Source organism: Pelobates fuscus, chromosome 9, assembly GCF_036172605.1.
Source record: "Pelobates fuscus isolate aPelFus1 chromosome 9, aPelFus1.pri, whole genome shotgun sequence".
Taxonomy (NCBI): Eukaryota; Metazoa; Chordata; class Amphibia; order Anura; family Pelobatidae; genus Pelobates; species Pelobates fuscus.
Window position 1 is genome coordinate 162,224,420 of NC_086325.1, and position 18,922 is coordinate 162,243,341.

General features: G+C 39.4%; 1 protein-coding gene across 1 annotated transcript in view; it reads right to left on the reverse strand.

Moving 5' to 3' along the window:
• LOC134573271 (collagen alpha-1(I) chain-like) overlaps positions 1-18,922 on the reverse strand; it is a 196,441-nt gene that overhangs the window by 45,165 nt on the left and 132,354 nt on the right. Inside the window, exons 6-7 of the mRNA XM_063432922.1 lie at positions 3,544-4,116; positions 884-928 (exon numbers count right to left, since the gene is read on the reverse strand). Coding sequence (XP_063288992.1) covers positions 884-928; positions 3,544-4,116 — 618 coding nt within the window. The remainder of the gene's footprint in view (positions 1-883; positions 929-3,543; positions 4,117-18,922) is intronic.

An 18,922-nucleotide genomic window follows, 5' to 3' on the forward strand; every position in this document is an offset into this window, starting at 1 on the left:
AAATTCAACACATCCCCTGATAGCCCCAATCTGGGTGAACAACATATCCAAAAATCACCCAGATCGGTTCAGGAATTTCTTGGAAGTCATAGTTTTGATCGACCGCAAGTATGGTCCCATGCCCAAAACAGTTCCAGGGAAATCAGTGCTAACAGTCGGTCAAGTTTAGTAGTCTTTTACAGGTTACCCTGCAGGGCCCATAGTCTGTGGGCAGGAGGCTGGCAAGCAGGCTCCTCCAGGAGCTCGTGGCAAACTCACTTGAAAAGGAGAGTTTGTCACAGGGGTTAAGAACCTTGAATATAAACAAATGAGACACTTAATAACTAACTTTTAGGCAGAGAATTGTGTCCAGGGTTGGCTGTTCCCTATCCTAGCATCCTCCATGGTCAAAGGGCCACAAAAGAGACATGTTCATATTTATTTGCCAACTGGCCTGGACACAAAAAGAGTAAACATTATGGATATAGAAAATGGGGGGGAAAACAAAGAAAAAGTAGTATAAGGTTGCAAGCACTCGACACGCGTTTCACACGCTATGCCGGGATCATCAGGCCTGCCGATATAGCTTGATAATCCCGGTGTCGTGTGTGAAACACATGGTATGTGTGTGCAACTTTATACTACTTTTTTTTGGTTTTTTATATATCCATAATGTTTACTCTTTTTGTTTCCAGCGCGGCTGGCACTTATTGGGACTTTTTTTTCTTTGTCCTATTGGATTTAATGTGTTAGGACCTCTCAATATATATTTAGTTGTTATTATCTGTGTTGTTACTGGCAATTGATGCCTTTTTATAGAGTCTTAATAAAGTTTTTTGGCATTTTGCTATTTATGTCGATTTCCACATTCTTTTTTTTTGTAACTGCACTGTGCTATGCTCACCTTGTCTCCTTTTGGTCCAGGAAATCCAGGACGGCCACGGCAGCCCTGAAACAAATATCAATAATGCAATTATCTTCTACCATGCCACCAGCCAGCGCCAGTTCGCAGTAATATTTTACTAACATCTAAAGTAAACCAAAGTATACATGCTTCTCTCGGAGGACAGGAATTAGTGAAACAGAGGAAATTTTCTAACTGAACTTCACTCAGAAGTAATAGATGTGGAATTTGGGCCAATCAGGCGATCATTCGAATTCACGAACTCCGAGTCACAAAACGAAATGCGCGGTGTACGAACATGTTTGTTTTGTTAAGGGATTCGGGAATTGCTCTAAAAAAAGAGAGATGATTAATAGGAAACAAGATGGTTGATGGCTATGGGACATTCACTAAATTATTTAATTTACTAATGAAGTGAGAAGTGAGCAATAGAGGGAAAAAGGAGGCGTTGCAAAAAAAAAATCTATATTTATATATTTTTAAGGAACATATACATATTGATTATTTAATGATTCTCTTTTTTTCCCATTCATTGGTTACTTTATATCACTTGATCTGATCCAAATAGTAGGAAATTGTGTCTATCAGTGTACTTAATATTTATACTATGTATGTATTCTGCAGTTCACTGATTTGCCCATTTTTTTGCCACTTTGGTTTGTCTGATTCTCTTTTCCAAATCGTTTTCAAAGTAATTTGACTGAAGTAAATTATGGGAAACCCAAAACATTGCTGCCATGCTGTGCCAGGAAAAGGGTAAGGGTAACAAGCTCTGAGCATCCTTCAGTTTGTGGGATCCCTGTGCCAGGTGAGCCTCAATGACCACTGATACCGATACCCTTTCTAGCCACAGTAAAGCTGAACTGAAATACTGTTTGTTTTGTACGTTACTCATTAATGCCTCCATCTGGCAACTATCCTAGGGGTGAGGGTTCACTAAATTTAAAAAGGAACATTACTTCTCTGCAAATTAACCATCAATGGAAATCACGCGGAACTTGTGCTGAGCTTTGTTTTCACACGTCAAACACATTCGTTAAATACGTGGGATGTACAAATATAATATTACAATTCCTGAGAAGTGACAGCTGCTCTCTAACCCCTATGGATCAAGGAGTATATTGTTTGTTACAGTGTGAGAAATAACTAATCCAACAATGAAGCATTATGGCTTTTTCTCAGTGTTTTATTGCGAGCGATTGAATAGTAGAACTGACGATAATTTCATCTGATCTAATTTCTGTCCACCGATGCAATTAAATTATAAAGCAGATTTTGCACTATACTTTCACACTAAAACATTACTAAAGACCATGAGAAAAAGTTAGCATTACTAGATAGGCCATTCTTTCAATAAAGCAACACCAAGCACCATAACAACTACAGCATGCTCCAGGTCTCCGTTTGTGTTGACTTCGAGCTATATAGACACCCATCATGTATTCTCATATTTTTCCTCTAGGTGGCACTGTGGCACTTCACCCACAATCGCTGCTCAGATTGCTTCAAATAAGCTAAAATCACATCTCTTACATTTCGTGTCTAACAGCTGCCAACAGACAGATTCATGGGATTTCCCCTGAACATCAAACCTTATTCACTAAATGTTAGGGAACTGGCAAAGGAACTGCAAATTTCAGGCTGACTAAGCTGAATTAAAAAACAAAAAAAATCCCATTCAACTATTTTGTCAATTTGGTTATTTTTGCCTAAAAATTTTAATAATCTTGTAAATTCCCCCCAAAATGTAGTAAGTAACCTGTGTATGAATTATCCCCAAACGTGATCTATATTGTAAAATATAAAGGAATTACAGTCACACCCCTTAAATTAATAGCATAGGACCCCTTAAACATAGTTGCCAGCATTTGGAAAAAAAATTGGGTAGTTTTTCATTTCCGTCACCAAAACCACTTCAGCAAGTAGTTTTGGTGTAGAGATCATGGCCCTGCAGTCTCACTGCTCAATTCTCTACCATTTGCAAATTAAATCACTTTATTTATACAGCTCTAGTCACACCTCATTGCATATAACTTACACAGCCTTCTTAAACACTTCCTGCAAAGAGACATCTAATGTTTAAACTTCCTTTATTGCACACTCTGCTAATTTAGGATGTATTATCTCCTGCAACGTTAATATACTGCTAGACCCTGCAGGAGCTTCCTGTGAGAGATTACATTTTAATTTACAGAGCAGGAGATAAAATCTTCTAAAGTTAAAATCTGATTGAAATTATACAATTTTTTTCAAGCAGGCTGTGTCAATCACAGCCAGGGGAGGTGTGGCTAGGGATGCATGGACAAAAAGACAATTGAGTTAACTTTCAAATGGTAGAGATAGAGAATTGAGCAGTGAGACTGCATGGGCATGATCTATACACTAACACTGCTTCATTAAGCTTAAGTTGTTTTGATGCCTATAGTATCCCTTTAAATAAATGTAAAAAAAATATATTATAATAATGAAACCATTTATTGTGTCGAGAGATTTATTTAAACAAATGTTAATATATTAAATACGGTGTATATTACTACAAATTTGGTGTCAATACTACACAGTGGTATGTATACCCTGAAAACTTTACTTTTAGGTTGCATTGTCCCAGTGTGAACACTGAAGATGGAATTGATGGGAGTAACAGACGTTCTCATACTTACAGGAGGGCCACGTGGCCCTGGAAAGCCACGAATAGGGGTATTTAGTGGCTTATCACTTGTTGTAGTCTTTTTATCCAGTACCCCCTCAACGCTGCCTGAACTCCTCTGTGTGGAAGTATCATTGTAAGCGTGTGAAGTAATTACGATAGTGGTCCAATTCTCTTGGTCGGGTGGTGCTGTAGGAAAGCGGTCAATGGTTGAGTTGAAGTAGGCGTTGGAAACTGGTGTAGGTAGGGGGCTTGCCTTGGTGTGAACCGGGTCTTCTGTCAAGTCTATTATGTCATTGGTGGATTGGTCTGTTGGAATGCGTCCCTCTGAGATGGGTCTCTTCTTCTTGTCGGATGTGATATTTTCTTCAGTAGAGTCTGTTTTTTTGTAGCGTTCCTCTTTCTTAGAGCTTTTGTCGCCATGTCCAAGAGTTGAGCCCTGATGAATAGCAGGTATCAGATCTTCTTCTTTCAGCTGTGAGAGATCTAGCTCATTGATGAATTTGTGAGATCCTTGCTTGACGGCTTCCTCTGTACGATCTCCCCAATCTCCTAACCGATCCCATGATGCGTTTGATGGCAAATTCTAGGAGAATCAAGAAAAATTATAAAAATATTGCACAGTCCACGTGTGGTCACGGTTTTACTCTTGTCCTAAATTAAAAACCATTTTATAAGACAGGACACTGCTAAAAAAAGAAGCCTTGAGAAACATAGTTGTGATAAATTGAATTCTGTCTGTAGCTGTATATTTTGTAGGATGTAATAGACTTGCGTATCTCAGAATGTATAAAGTCCAACACAGTTTGGGTATACGCATGTTTCATATTTTTAATCTGGCTGGTTCCTCTCAACATTACACTGGAGCGCCAATCTGATGTTTTGTTCTGTGCATCATATCTCAAATTATAATTCCACTAAATGAACTAAACAGCATATTATTACTATTTGATAAATTATCTTGTAATCTCAATTACCCATCATCCCGTAAATGATTATTTCCTGAAAACATGTTTGTTTGTTTTTGTTTTTTATAAAAAATATCAACAGGGCCTGCTATATGTGAATTATAAAATACAATCAATGCATTAGTTAAATTGCCACAATATGTATAGATTAAACCATACAGTTTTCTAATGATTGGATGCAGATATATATCTAGACATCTGGAAATTTGAATAATACAACATATAGTACTTGCTTTTAATAATACAATAAAAACATTTATTCCACCATTCTATACTAAACAGTAAAACACGTCAGTAAGGTAACTCACTAGTTAGTATCCCAACTGCACTGCCTCTAGCGCATACAGAACCTGATAGCTGGATTATAAACTAGTATTACTCAGTTCCAAATCTTTCCTAGCTTAATAAAATGATTGTCGTTCAGCTGGATCTTAATACTTTATAACATGCTATGATGGCTGAAGTTACCAGCAGCAAAATTGGGATAATGGTTCCATTATGTTAGAGGGACAGTACATTTGTCTCTATAATTCAGGTTAATTTAGACCTACACTGGGAGTGATCAAAAGGCTGGAAAGGCATCATGGGAGTTGAAGTTGATGGGTTACTTTTTGGCAATGGATGACCTATACCTTTGAAAAGGTCAAATATCCCCTTAAATGACACCCCGTCCCAGGATTAGAAAGTAGCAGAACATCAAAATGTGGATTTAAAATACATGTAAACACATACACCCCCTGTCTGTGCTGTCTTTCAAGCCATATGGGAAACATTTAAATGCTCATCCTGTTATCCGCACTGCGCAAGAAAATAGAAGATAGTTTTGATCCTCTGTAGAAGGTTCTTTGGTGTGGCTGGGTTTTAATGCCTGCTGCCCTTTTTAACAGCACATAGGTTTGATGAATATCAGATTCACTTCAAAAAGAAACAGAAATTAGATTAATGTCCCCTCAGGTCAAAACTCCTTTAAGGCATCGATGGATCTCGTACAGATCTCCTAATTGTGGGATTCTGCCTTCTTCAAAATCACTTTTCTTTTACTTAATTCAAAGCCCAAATCAACTATACATTAAAAATGTATTCAGGAAACAGTGAACTCTAGTGACATTAATACCAAATTGCAAAGATTGGGCCAAAAAACAAGACGGAAACATTTCCAACTTGACTATGTGAACTCTGTTTTCAAGCCATTGTTTATTTTAGTAAACGCAAAGATATTTATTCAGAGAAGTGGGAATCATGTAAAATTGGCAATGTCATTTGCTAATTTAAAGGAACACTCTGAGCACGATACCTACAGCCTGCTTTTGTGATTCTGATGCCCGAACAGGCTTGGAGCCCTCCCAGGGTAAGAAGTCAAACTGCGGGGTGAGATAGGATTAGCAACTTACCTGGAGGCGGCTGATCACCTCCTCTAGCAAAGGGCTTCCTTTAGCTCTACTAAGCCAAGACCTACAGTGCAGGCCCGGCTTGTTGGCTGGGAGGTGATCTCAGTCAATGAGCTAAGCTCTGCATGGCTTTTGATCAACGAGCTAAGCTCTTCTCGGCTCTTAGTCAACGAGCTAAGCTCTGCGCGGCTCTCGGTCAACAAGCTAAGCTCTGCAGGCTCTCGATCAATGAGCTAGTCTCTGTAGGGCTCTCTGTCAACGAGCTAAGCTCAGCACGGCTTTTGATCAACGAGCTAAGCTCTTCTCGGCTCTTAGTCAACGAGCTAAGCTCTGCTCAGCTCTCGATCAATGAGCTAGTCTCTGTAGGGTTATCTGTCAACGAGCTAAGTTCTGCACAGCTCTTGGTCAACGAGCTAAGCTAAGCACAGCTCTCCGCCAATGGGCTAAGTTCTGCTCGGCTCTCGGTCAATGGCTAAGCTCTGCACGGCTCTCCGTCAACTAGCTAAGCTCTGCTCGGCTCTTAGTTAATGGGTTAAGCTCTGCATGCCTCTTAGTTAATGGGTTAAGCTGTTCATGGCTCAGTCATTGACCTAAGTTCTGATACATATTTCGGGGACACAGGAGGAGGTGAAGAGCACCCAGCTCACCCCATGTAAGTTGTTGAACTGGTTTCATTACTTACCTTAAGAAGGCATCAGGCACCTCAACAGCCATAACCATTAAAGTGGGTAATAGTGGTTATGGTATTTGGAGTGTTGCTTTATCACAAAAAAAATTTAATTGAAAAATGGTTAATTAAATAAACATTGAGTTACGAAAAATGTGTAACATAAGAGATGCATTAAAAAAAAAATCTTCCATGCAGAAACGATGCAATTTCGTCACAATACACGTTTCAATGAGTAAATGCCAAATATTGTCATGGTGTCTCTTCAGAATGCTCCAAAACACATTATTAGCTAAATGAATGCGCTAATAGTGTGACAACATTTTCAATTTATAGTAAGGGAAACATGATCATATTTCAAAGACTAGACAGTCTACGAGAGAATTTAACTTAAATTAAACCATATTGATTTTATTCCACGAGAGAATCATTAATATACACTACAATAAATAAGTCATATTAAAGTATAATAATAGAGCACAATCATATACTGGGGCAATGTACGAGTGGAGAAACCAAAGGAACCTGTAATGTGCAGCATATTGTTCATAGATGCTAGACAAACACGGCTCCAAAGAAAGTTTGAGAAAAGTTTGGAAGAAATTTGGTTCAGTGTAGAGGTTTTCATATAAATGCCACAATTATCATCAACAAAAATTCAAACCTGGCCAAATATCCGAATGGTTCATTTTTTTTCAAATATGTTTTGGAGTTGGCTATTTGCTTAATGTACTTGTCTGCTGGGACGCTATTCCAGGTAAGCACTACTCTTTCTACATATTGTAACTCAATGCCATTCATCTCCTCTCTGATGTTTCCAGTTAAATATTTGTATTTTGATGTGTATACCATCTTTCAGTCAATTTTGAGTTTAAAAGCGATTAAGGCCATCTGATCCAGTGAGTTTACACTCCAATTCTGACATCACCAGTGGTTTTATGGCATGTTCAGTTGCCACATTAATTATAAAATTATCAGCTTTATAATTTCATGTTCAAAGAATTTCTTGGGTTTTGCACAGTCACCTCCATCATGTCATCGAACATTTGGTCTATGATGGCGTGTGGATGGGGAGCTAAACACAAGGTAACATGTAATTACCTATTCCTTAAAGAATAAGCCGCAAGGTTCTTTCCATCCCAAACATACATTAAACTGAGTTAAAAGGTTGTCTCCACACCGCCCCTACCAATTTACTAGACGGGGGGGAATATATAGCACGCCTTCTGCAAACTTCAAAGGTTGTTTGTTTTTTTAATTGTGTTATGTACTAACAGAAGCATGTGTTGAATCAGTAGGGGCTCTCTCTGAAGACACACCGGGAAAAGGACTTTGAAATGTCTAAATCTACATACTGGAATAACTTTTTAATCTATGCATGTGCTAGCAATTTGGCTCCAAAATGTACAGGTAAAGTTTATTCTTATAAAGTGGTAGCAGGTCAATATGTCATACCTGAAAGTGTTAATGTCACCCTCAAATTGGGTTAATGGCAAAAGTGTTGAAAAAGCTAAAGTGGAAATATTCTCCAAGTGTTTTGAACTTAAATTTTAAATTTACGTTACATTTCCTACAATTCTCACTTTGTTAAATAACCCTGGCACATGCCCCCCAACCGTCCCGGTTTCGGGGTTCTGTTCCATCTCGCTTTGGTTCCCTGGTGTCTTGCCTCCAGGGACACTAGGGAACTGGGCCTGAGCGGCAGAGCACATGTGCATCATTAGATGACTTTCCAGGTAGGTCTGCCCATTTCATTATTGGTTATGCCCCCTCGGAAGGCCTGCTCTGCTTCCCATGTCCTACCAGCCAATGATTGGCAGGTTTGTAGTTTTCACTGCAATCGTGTTTGTATACAGGGAGTGCAGAATTATTAGGCAAGTTGTATTTTTGAGGATTAATTTTATTATTGAACAACAACCATGTTCTCAATAAACCCAAAAAACTCATTAATATCAAAGCTGAATATTTTTGGAAGTAGTTTTTAGTTTGTTTTTAGTTATAGCTATTTTAGGGGGATATCTGTGTGTGCAGGTGACTATTACTGTGCATAATTATTAGGCAACTTAACAAAAAACAAATATATACCCATTTCAATTATTTATTTTTACCAGTGAAACCAATATAACATCTCAACATTCACAAATATACATTTCTGACATTCAAAAACATAACAAAAACAAATCAGTGACCAATATAGCCACCTTTCTTTGCAAGGACACTCAAAAGCCTACCATCCATGTATTCTGTCAGTGTTTTGATCTGTTCACCACCAACATTGCGTGCAGCAGCAACCACAGCCTCCCAGACACTGTTCAGAGAGGTGTACTGTTTTCCCTCCTTGTAAATCTCACATTTGATGATGGACCACAGGTTCTCAATGGGGTTCAGATCAGGTGAACAAGGAGGCCATGTCATTAGATTTTCTTCTTTTATACCCTTTCTTGCCAGCCACGCTGTGGAGTACTGGGACGCGTGTGATGGAGCATTGTCCTGCATGAAAATCATGTTTTTCTTGAAGGATGCAGACTTCTTCCTGTACCACTGCTTGAAGAAGGTGTCTTCCAGAAACTGGGAGTTGAGCTTGACTCCATCCTCGACCCGAAAAGGCCCCACAAGTTCATCTTTGATGATACCAGCCCAAACCAGTACTCCACCTCCACCTTGCTGGCGTCTGAGTCGGACTGGAGCTCTCTGCCCTTTACCAATCCATCCATCTGGCCCATCAAGACTCACTCTCATTTCATCAGTCCATAAAACCTTAGAAAAATCAGTCTTGAGATATTTCTTGGCCCAGTCTTGACGTTTCAGCTTGTGTGTCTTGTTCAGTGGTGGTCGTCTTTCAGCCTTTCTTACCTTGGCCATGTCTCTGAGTATTGCACACCTTGTGCTTTCAGGCACTCCAGTGATGTTGCAGCTCTGAAATATGGCCAAACTGGTGGCAAGTGGCATCTAGGCAGCTGCACGCTTGACTTTTCTCAGTTCATGGGCAGTTATTTTGCGCCTTGGTTTCTCCACACGCTTCTTGCGACCCTGTTGACTATTTTGAATGAAACGCTTGATTGTTCGATGATCACGCTTCAGAAGCTTTGCAATTTTAAGAGTGCTGCATCCCTCTGCAAGATATCTCACTATTTTTGACTTTTCTGAGCCTGTCAAGTCCTTCTTTTGACCCATTTTGCCAAAGGAAAGGAAGTTGCCTAATAATTATGCACACCTGATATAGGGTGTTGATGTCATTAGACCACACCCCTTCTCATTACAGAGATGCACATCACCTAATATGCTTAATTGGTAGTAGGCTTTCGAGCCTATACAGCTTGGAGTAAGACAACATGCATAAAGAGGATGATGTGGTCAAAATACTCATTTGCCTAATAATTCTGCACACAGTGTAGTGGTTTATAATAAAGAACTAATAGATGTATAATAAAATGAATGTTGTGTTTTATACATTTGCTAGCAATCTGGGCATCACAAATCCAAGATGGAATTTTATCCTATATACAAACTGGCACACGTTTTGTCTGGCATGAGAAGTGTATAAGAAGAATAAGAATAACACACTCATTTAAACATGTTAAAAAGATTAAAAAGAAAATGATCAATTAAACAGCCAATCATTAAGAGGAGGTCAAGTGCATCCTGGGAGATACTATGCTCTAAGACATGGGTCCTCAAACTCCGGCCCCCCAGATGTTGCTGAACTACAACTCCCATGATTCTCTGGCTATCTATGTAATTCAAAGAATCATGGGAGTTGTAGTTCAGCAACATCTGGAGGGCCATAGTTTGAAGACCCCTGTTCTAAGATACAGGGGATGTAACTGTCGACATGTTAGTGAAAATCTGATCTGTTTGTTTATTAACTATCAGTGGGTTTATGTTAGATGACTTATACGATTATTATTTGCATTTATATAGTGCCAGTATATTGCGCAGCGCTTTACAAAGGGGATATTTAGAGGCACAGAAGCCCCAGCTCAGACTCTTACAATCTATGAGAATTTGAGGTAGGTGGATAGATATCGTTAGGTGTCTTACCTAAAAACTCTTTTTGGTGAGGGGGTCTGACCGGGCTTTGAAACTGGGTTTCCCTGGTCTACGGCAGTGATGTTATCAGTGATGCTGTCCTAACCAGCTGAAAATATGTCTATTGTTCCAAGCACCATCATTAGTCTCCAGATCTGATATGCTTTCTCTTTCTATAGCTTGACGGAGGCTGCAGCGTTCACCTTTAGCAATGCATCTATATTGGCAGCGGCATGTTACCAGCCATCATACGACCAATGCCACAAAGTCCAGTTTGCAAGTGGTGGGTTGCGGACTGCAGCTAGTCCCTTATTTCAGTTAGGGGTCACTTACTGCCATATTTCTTGATTCTTTTAATGCCATTTTTAATTGATCTCTATATATATAATCACTAATCTGCGCAAACCCACAGATAAAGGTGATATATTCGAAAAAGTAAAACATATAAATAAACTAAATGAGCATTTACAGCCCCCATCAAGCTGTACTAGAAACATCCTTCACTCAGAGGTGTCAAAACCCCCATCAGGTTCCCATGCAGTGCCAAATGTATTCCGGAACCATTGCTTAATTATCTGTAGCGACAAATGGAAAGAACTTTTACTGTCACACTTACAGAATGAGAACAAAGGCCTCTTCCTACCCAAACATGAAACAAACACGTATTAGATCTGTCTCTACATACATGCACATAATGGACACTTAACATAGAGTTTGGTCTAAACACTCCAAAATATTCAGATACCATTATTTAATATGTTAGGAGGATATTTCATTTGGAGTGGGTGGAATTTTAGATTTCAGATATAAAACTGGTGAAATGTAGCTATTATTCCAGCACGGCTATTTTAAACCTAAACAATTTCTTAGTCGCGTCTCTGCAATTCTTGTTTTCTAGAAAAAGCCCCATTTCTATTTTTTTAAGCAGTGTTATTATATAAGGATAGATCATTTATCTATACATAGAGATATAACATTAGCAAACACTCCATCACTACATATTTAGCTAGCTATATATATATATATATATAAAACAACCTTGAACTTTTAATTTACTATAATTATCGGCTACACCTATTCTGACTAAAACCCCAAATTGCCGGCAATAACAGTAATTACAGTGGGTAATGCGTGCTAATAGTGCAGTTGATGCAGGAAGTGGTCGCCCTTACCTGTACACTGTGGAATGTAGCGTTGTCCGATGTAGTTAGTGACATTTCAACGTTTGAGAAAATTATCACCAGCCCTAGAATACTCTGTAGCATCGCACAAGTGGCCATTTCTCCAGGCAGACTGGATGTAACAGCTACAGACATCACAGAGGGTCAGAGCTAATCCCACCCAAGGCACCACTTTACTAAACCATACCAAATGCCTTGCACCACCTACAGGCTGTATAAAGAGAATCAGGTGGGGCCAGACCACCTAATTGCTGTTTATTCCCTTCTAAAGGAAAAAAAAGGAACATTTAGCATTTTATTTTACTGTCCCTGTGCATTGAGGTGTAATTATTAAATACTAAATTGTAAAACATTTATAAAATATAAAATATTTTACCAGGAAGGATACATTGAGATTTCTCCTTTTTCAATTCATTGCAATTTTCTCTTCAGGGAATTAATTTCAATGTACCAGTTACCTGATGGATCAATATGTAACGTTACAAGGTAACATTACCCTGATCCACCGCAGCGTAAGGAGTTAATACACATTACGTTTCTTCTTAGCCTGAGGCTGTTTTATCTGCCTTCAGTCTTGTTGCTATCTTTCATCATATCTGACATCAAAGAGATCCACACTGTTTAACTCCAAACTTACAAGCATAGCTCTGCTCAGCCCCTTTCCCGTCAGCCCAGAGGAGCAAATTATTGGACAGTAATAATCTTCTTGGAGACCTTTTGCCTCAAGCAAACAGATTTACAGTATAATTGTGTTGGTCTTCAAGTGTCTTTGGTTGTAGACTGTCAGCTCTTTGGGTGAAAGACTTTAAAAAGGGTGACTGATGGAATAACTGCTATCGATATTTAATCCCAGCCCTATAAGTATATAAGATTCACCAGTGACAATCCTGATGTGGCCCTCCCTAGGGCTGACAGGACTATAATGCTGGACTATAGTCACTGCTGGGAAATAAATTCATGCTGGCTGCACGTAGCGAGATTTGAAGTCGACCACAGCTGACGTGGCCTATTCTATTACTCATCTTCATTGGTTTCCGGAAAAAGGAGAAATGTTTGAACCAATTGATTTTACATTTAACTGCTGATTTTACTGCAACCAGACTTCTCTCAAATGAATCCAGGCAGAAAAAAATTAAAACCATGTACAACCCCCAACCCCAGGCAGCTTTAAAGGTCATTCCATATTGTTTCCATGTATTCATAGGGCACAAATTTCCTTCAAAATGAGTTACAGGCGACCAAACTAAATACATTGCGGCCAACTCCATGTGCAAACTTGAGTCATACCAAGCTCTATTTCCACGTGTAGATTACATTGGCAATGCCAGTCTACCTTGCACTTTCTAAACGACCAATGATTTTATGCGACAACTTGACAGTCGTGAACTACTTTGGATCATTGTGGAGACTTAGTGTCATTTCTTTTTCCATAGGCATTAATATCTGCCCATTCACAGCGAAACTTTGAGAATTTGCCAAATGACCACGACACCTTATGAATTTGCCCATTCCATGCATGGAATGCAGCCTATTCAAATATCTGCCCACTCACCACAAGAATCTGTGCATTTACAGTGAGAACCCAAATATGTGTCCATTCAGGCAGTGAATCTGCCCAATAACCCTAAAACGGAAACCTAAGCGCGCCTCCCATTCATCCCGATTTCAGTGTCCCGCCATGCCGTGTTTACTCTCTGGTGTGCAGATTAAGATAAAAAAGGATAAAAAAATAATTATTGGGATATAAATGGAACAATGATAATAGACACGAAAATGTAGACAAATGGTAATGCATGGAAAGGTAAATAATGTGTACACTAGGAATGATTCGTGTAGTGATTCGGAGGAGACAGTGCTTAAGGAAAATCCTTATGAGAGTCTTGTAAACAACATTAGTTAAATAACAAGATTGCCAAAAGCCCAGTGAGGTCCACCCTCCTAACTGCACTATAGACTAAAGAAGGGGAGAGACAAAGGAGGGGAACAGAAAAAAAATAAGTAAAGTTATAGGCAGCTAATACAAAAAATGGGAACTATATCAATACAAATACACATAGGTAGGGGAAAATATCTCACTTGTTTTGGAGTTAAACGGAACTAACAACTTCCTTAGAATAGTCCCTGTGACTACTTCGGTGGACCATAAAACACAGGGTGCACCTGCATACCATATAGGGGCAGATAGAGAAAATCCCTAGAGGCCAAGTGAGGACAGGGACAAGATACCTAATGCCAAATACCTAAAAGTGGGAAAAGAATCTCACTTGTCTTGAGGGTAAACGGAACTAACAACTTCCTTATAATAATCCCTGTGACTACCTCGGTACACGATAAAACAGAGGGTGCACCATACCATATAGGGGCAGATGGAGAAAATCCCTAGAGGCCAAGGAGGACAAAAAAAAGAAAATCAGAGATTACCAAAAAAATATAACTCTAAAAGTTCCCAAACATTAGCTCACTCACTATTCATAGTGGTAAATGAATACTAAAGAAATACTCTGAATAAATCTCCTTTACTGAGGTGAAAACTGTGATTAAATTAAAGTAAATCATACGAAAAACTCAAAAATAAGTAAACCACAAAAAAACTCTAAAACAGCACCTTGATGCTCTACATTCTGGTGACTATTGTCCATTATTTTTATTTTTCTCCCGCTTTTGGGGAATTGTTACCAGAAAGTGAAGCTCGAATGCATCATAGACGTGCGAGCGCTACGCTAGGGCTACTAGGATCCTGCAGAGAGCATTGAAACGTCCCTCCCTGTTTGGTCCGTCCCCAGTGGGTTGGCCTATGTGATTGGCAGGCAGCATGGTGTGCATTGACCTATGGATGAACTGCCAGTTCTTTGGGCAGACCCGCTCCTATTATGGGTGAGTCCACCCCTTTGGGCGGTATGAGTGACACAATTCACATCCCTGGCCTGCCTCTTTTACCATGCCCACCAGCATCCCAGTTCACAGGACGCTGCTGTTCGGGGGAAGGATTTAAACACTACCCCAGAGCAGGACTAGAGCAGGATTATATCAGAGGGATTCCCTGCTCAGTAATTATTTTGTGCCCCTCTCCCCCCCCCCCCCCCCTAATAATAGAGGAAATTGCTATAATGTGACAAAAGACGAACCGGTCAATTACATAATTAAATTACATCAATTAAACTGACAAAAAGTTATTTAAAACAAACCTGTTCGTTAGTGTTTGAAATTGATCCGCTAATGAAAGTTTTACAATATGGCTACAGGTTTTCAGATCATCGTCCCTTTACTGCCTCTGAATGACCATCTTCGGAGATTGGTGGAATTTGTTAAATGGACAGTCTAATAACCAAAATCACTGAAGTGCAGCATTGCAAGTGAAATCGGTGACATTTCAGAGACAGCACTGTTTGCATGTTGGAATTTTAAAGCTGTCAGTCAATTAACTGAATTAATTGAAAAAGATTATTGGAATAGAACTGAATCGATCTGGTGGCAGCATTAAATGTCTGCTGACACCATACACCGTGGGTGTCCAAGAGTTAATGCTCCTCATAGATTCTTCGACTGCGGCAATCTCTGCTTAGCCTCAATGTTTCTCTATGAGAAGTATCTGATTGGACACAGATCAGTAAGTCTAATGGAGGACCGGCTGCAGTGAGAAGATGTCTCGGTGGTAAGAAGTAAGTTTAATGGAGATTTGCAAGGTTTGTTCTTTATTCTATTTAGAAATGCAAGTACAGATATTAATGTAACTAAAACCTTGTAGCTACCGGATTATCTAAAGCAGGCGTGTCCAACCCGCGGGCCGCATTAAAGGAACACTATAGTCACCTAAATTACTTTAGCTAAATAAAGCAGTTTTAGTGTATAGATCATTCCCCTGCAATTTCACTGCTCAATTCACTGTCATTTAGGAGTGAAATCACTTTGTTTCTGTTTATGCAGCCCTAGCCACACCTCCCCTGGCTATGATTGACAGAGACTGCATGAAAAAAACAAAACTGGTTTCACTTTCAAACAGATGTAATTTACCTTAAATAATTGTATCTCAATCTCTAAATTGAACTTTAATCACATACAGGAGGCTCTTGCAGGGTCTAGCAAGCTATTAACAATGCAGGGGATAAGAAAATCTTAATTAAACAGAACTTGCAATAAAGAAAGCCTAAATAGGGCTCTCTTTACAGGAAGTGTTTATGGAAGGCTGTGCAAGTCACATGCAGGGAGGTGTGACTAGGGTTCATAAACAAAGGGATTTAACTCCTAAATGGCATAGGATTGAGCAGTGAGGTTGCAGGGGCATGTTCTATACACCAAAACGGCTTCATTAAGCTAAAGTTGTTCAGGTGACTATAGTGTCCCTTTAAGGACAAATATAGTGGGTTAGACAATGAATGGCAAGTTACGGGTGAACTCGCTAAAATATGACTCGGATGAACTAAACGATTTATGTGAACCATTTGCACAAATAACCATGCAGGCAGTATAGATGGCTGTGTCCACTATTCTGGCCATATCTCATTTATATATTTTTTATCTCATTACAGTTTACCATTTTCTGTTTAGCAGAACAAAGGTAGTTATTAATTAAACATCTAAATAATCTATAAAAGAAATGAGATGCAAGATCTTGATTGCAGAACCTGTTAAAAGTATCCAAGTCTATGTGGTAGTTAAATCTAACACGTGGCACGCATGTGGCAATGTGAGACTCATGTGGCTGAGAAATCTATAGTTGGCATTTTATTTTTTTATTCACTAAAATGTTACATATCAGATATTCAAAACTAATTTCAAATTTGAGGACAAAACTGACAAACTGTAATTTGTAAATGTGTAATTCGGGCTGGATTCCTGGCAATTCACACTTTATTGAATAACTCTGTCTAGGAGCATGTGAATTGAGTATTCACTACATTTAAAAACAGTGGTTTTAAATTGCTGTCGCACTGTTTGGTGAATAAACACATCAGCACTGATTAAATAAACAACCTTTATTACGTAAGACCGGTCAGCAGAAGATCAGATGGCGCCTACAGTGGTGACAATCAGCTCTTACTAAAAAAATGTATAGGAAAACTACAAAAGGTTAATATCTGGCCGATCACGGGAAAAGTGATTTGTAAAAACCCTTTCCTTGTGTATGTTTTACGAATGTGGTCGTATCTAACAAACCGCCCATTTATAACATAGACGTGCATCATGAGAAGAGCCCTGCTAAAAACCATTTCTGCTCCCCAGGGGAGTCTCAGATGTCTGGGACGTGGGAAAAATCAAATTGTGGGCTTTGAGTAATGTGATGGCAAATGGAGGCCTCCTGCTGAGTTTAACAGAGCTATGGATGTCTCGCTAAAAACACTTAAAAAAAGCTGGAGGAGTCCAAGCAGAGGACAAGGGGTTAATATAATCCCTGCAGGCCAAGGCATGCACTTAACACAAAGATAATGGAGACCAATTAAATCATTTGGCTTTATCAGATACCTCATGGGCTTTTGCAGACAGGGATATTAACCACCCAGGTGTAACTCTCTAAAAATGACATACCTTCTCAGTTAGACAGTAATAATCATGCCCACGGGTTCATTCAGACCTACAGGCAGATAGGTCTAGATATGTAGCTAAGAACACTTTCTTAATGCATTGATCTCATGGGATTGGGGGGCGGGAGGGGTAGCAGCACAGTTATTTTAATTTATAGGCTCTGTCCCTTTAAATGTGTCTGTGTGTATGTATGGGGTGGTTTATAATGAAGTCAATATGCTGAACTGGAATTGTTCAGGAATAGTGATGTCCCGAACAGTTCGCTGGGAACCGTTCGCTGGCGAACATAGCGTGTTCGCAGTCGCGAACACGCGCGATGTTCGGTCCACCCCTATTCGTCATCATTGAGTAAACTTTGACCCTGTACCTCACAGTCAGCAGACACATTCCAGCCAATCAGCAGCAGACCCTCCCTCCTAGACCCTACCACCTCCATGACAAATAGGGGGCGGACCAAACATTGCACGTGTTCGCGACCGAACTGTTCGGGACATCACTATTCAGGAACACTTATCGCATGCCAGATTATTGGTGTTTTATATCACCAAAATATTCCACAGCACTGTACAATGTCAACATACAAAATATACATAGGGATAATGTATTTTGCATGTGAAACTAGCTATTATATGTGTTGATTTCTACCAATCTGGTGCAGTATCTCTGTGCAAGGTGAGTGAGTACTCGCTATGATAGGCCGCATTAAACAGAGCATGGCAGACTGCTTTATATATAAACAAAAAAGTGGAACCAAAGATGGCTACAATCTGTGAGAATTGAAATGGCCGAATTTTGTATGTTATATATATATATATATATATATATAAAATTGTGGTCAGGGACAATAAGCCAAGTTGAAATATTAGTGGTGGTGTAAGTCGGTTGTGGTGTACCAAAACCGACATTTGGATAGGTCTGTATAAAGAGGGCAAAAAGTTTAACACTTTAATACGTGTTGGCATTAAGTAAGCAATACTTTAAATGCCTGCCTCAATTCACTTTCCAGTTCAGGGATGCATCTGGTGTATGTACGTTATCTTCCCCATCCCAGCCGTCAATGACGTATACTGGGATACTCCACTAGAGACTGCAGAAGCCCCGACCTATTCTAAATGAATGATCTGAAAACGTTGAAGGATGTATTTAAGACGTTTCATGGTGTTGTGAGCTAATTTAATGTTGAGGTGGCAAAAGGATGTGAATGCCACCATGGTATTGATTGAGTATGGATTAACAAAGTGAATTTATTGAAAATGGTCAGAGCTGTAGTATATGAACGGTTGGTATTGTTTAAGAGTGTTGCGTGTGCCAGTAATCTACCATGGTCGTACGATGAGCTAATGCAGTATGAGTTCCTGAAATGTTTGGCTAATGGTAGGTCGTTTGGCAGCCGTGGGGTGTGCTTGGAAGTATTCCCAGGGGTTTTGGCTGCTATATTTTGATGGCCTGTTATGTGTATGTGTATACGGACAAGGTAGGATTGCTGTGTTGCTACCCGCCAAGTCAACTTCCTAACTAACTTTGTTATTGTTAGTGAGGAGGGCCAACCTATATATATATAATTTCACACGCCACTGTTTTGTCTGAGTAGCATTTGACAGATATCCCCCTCAGTAGAGACCCACAGGCACGTGTGGCA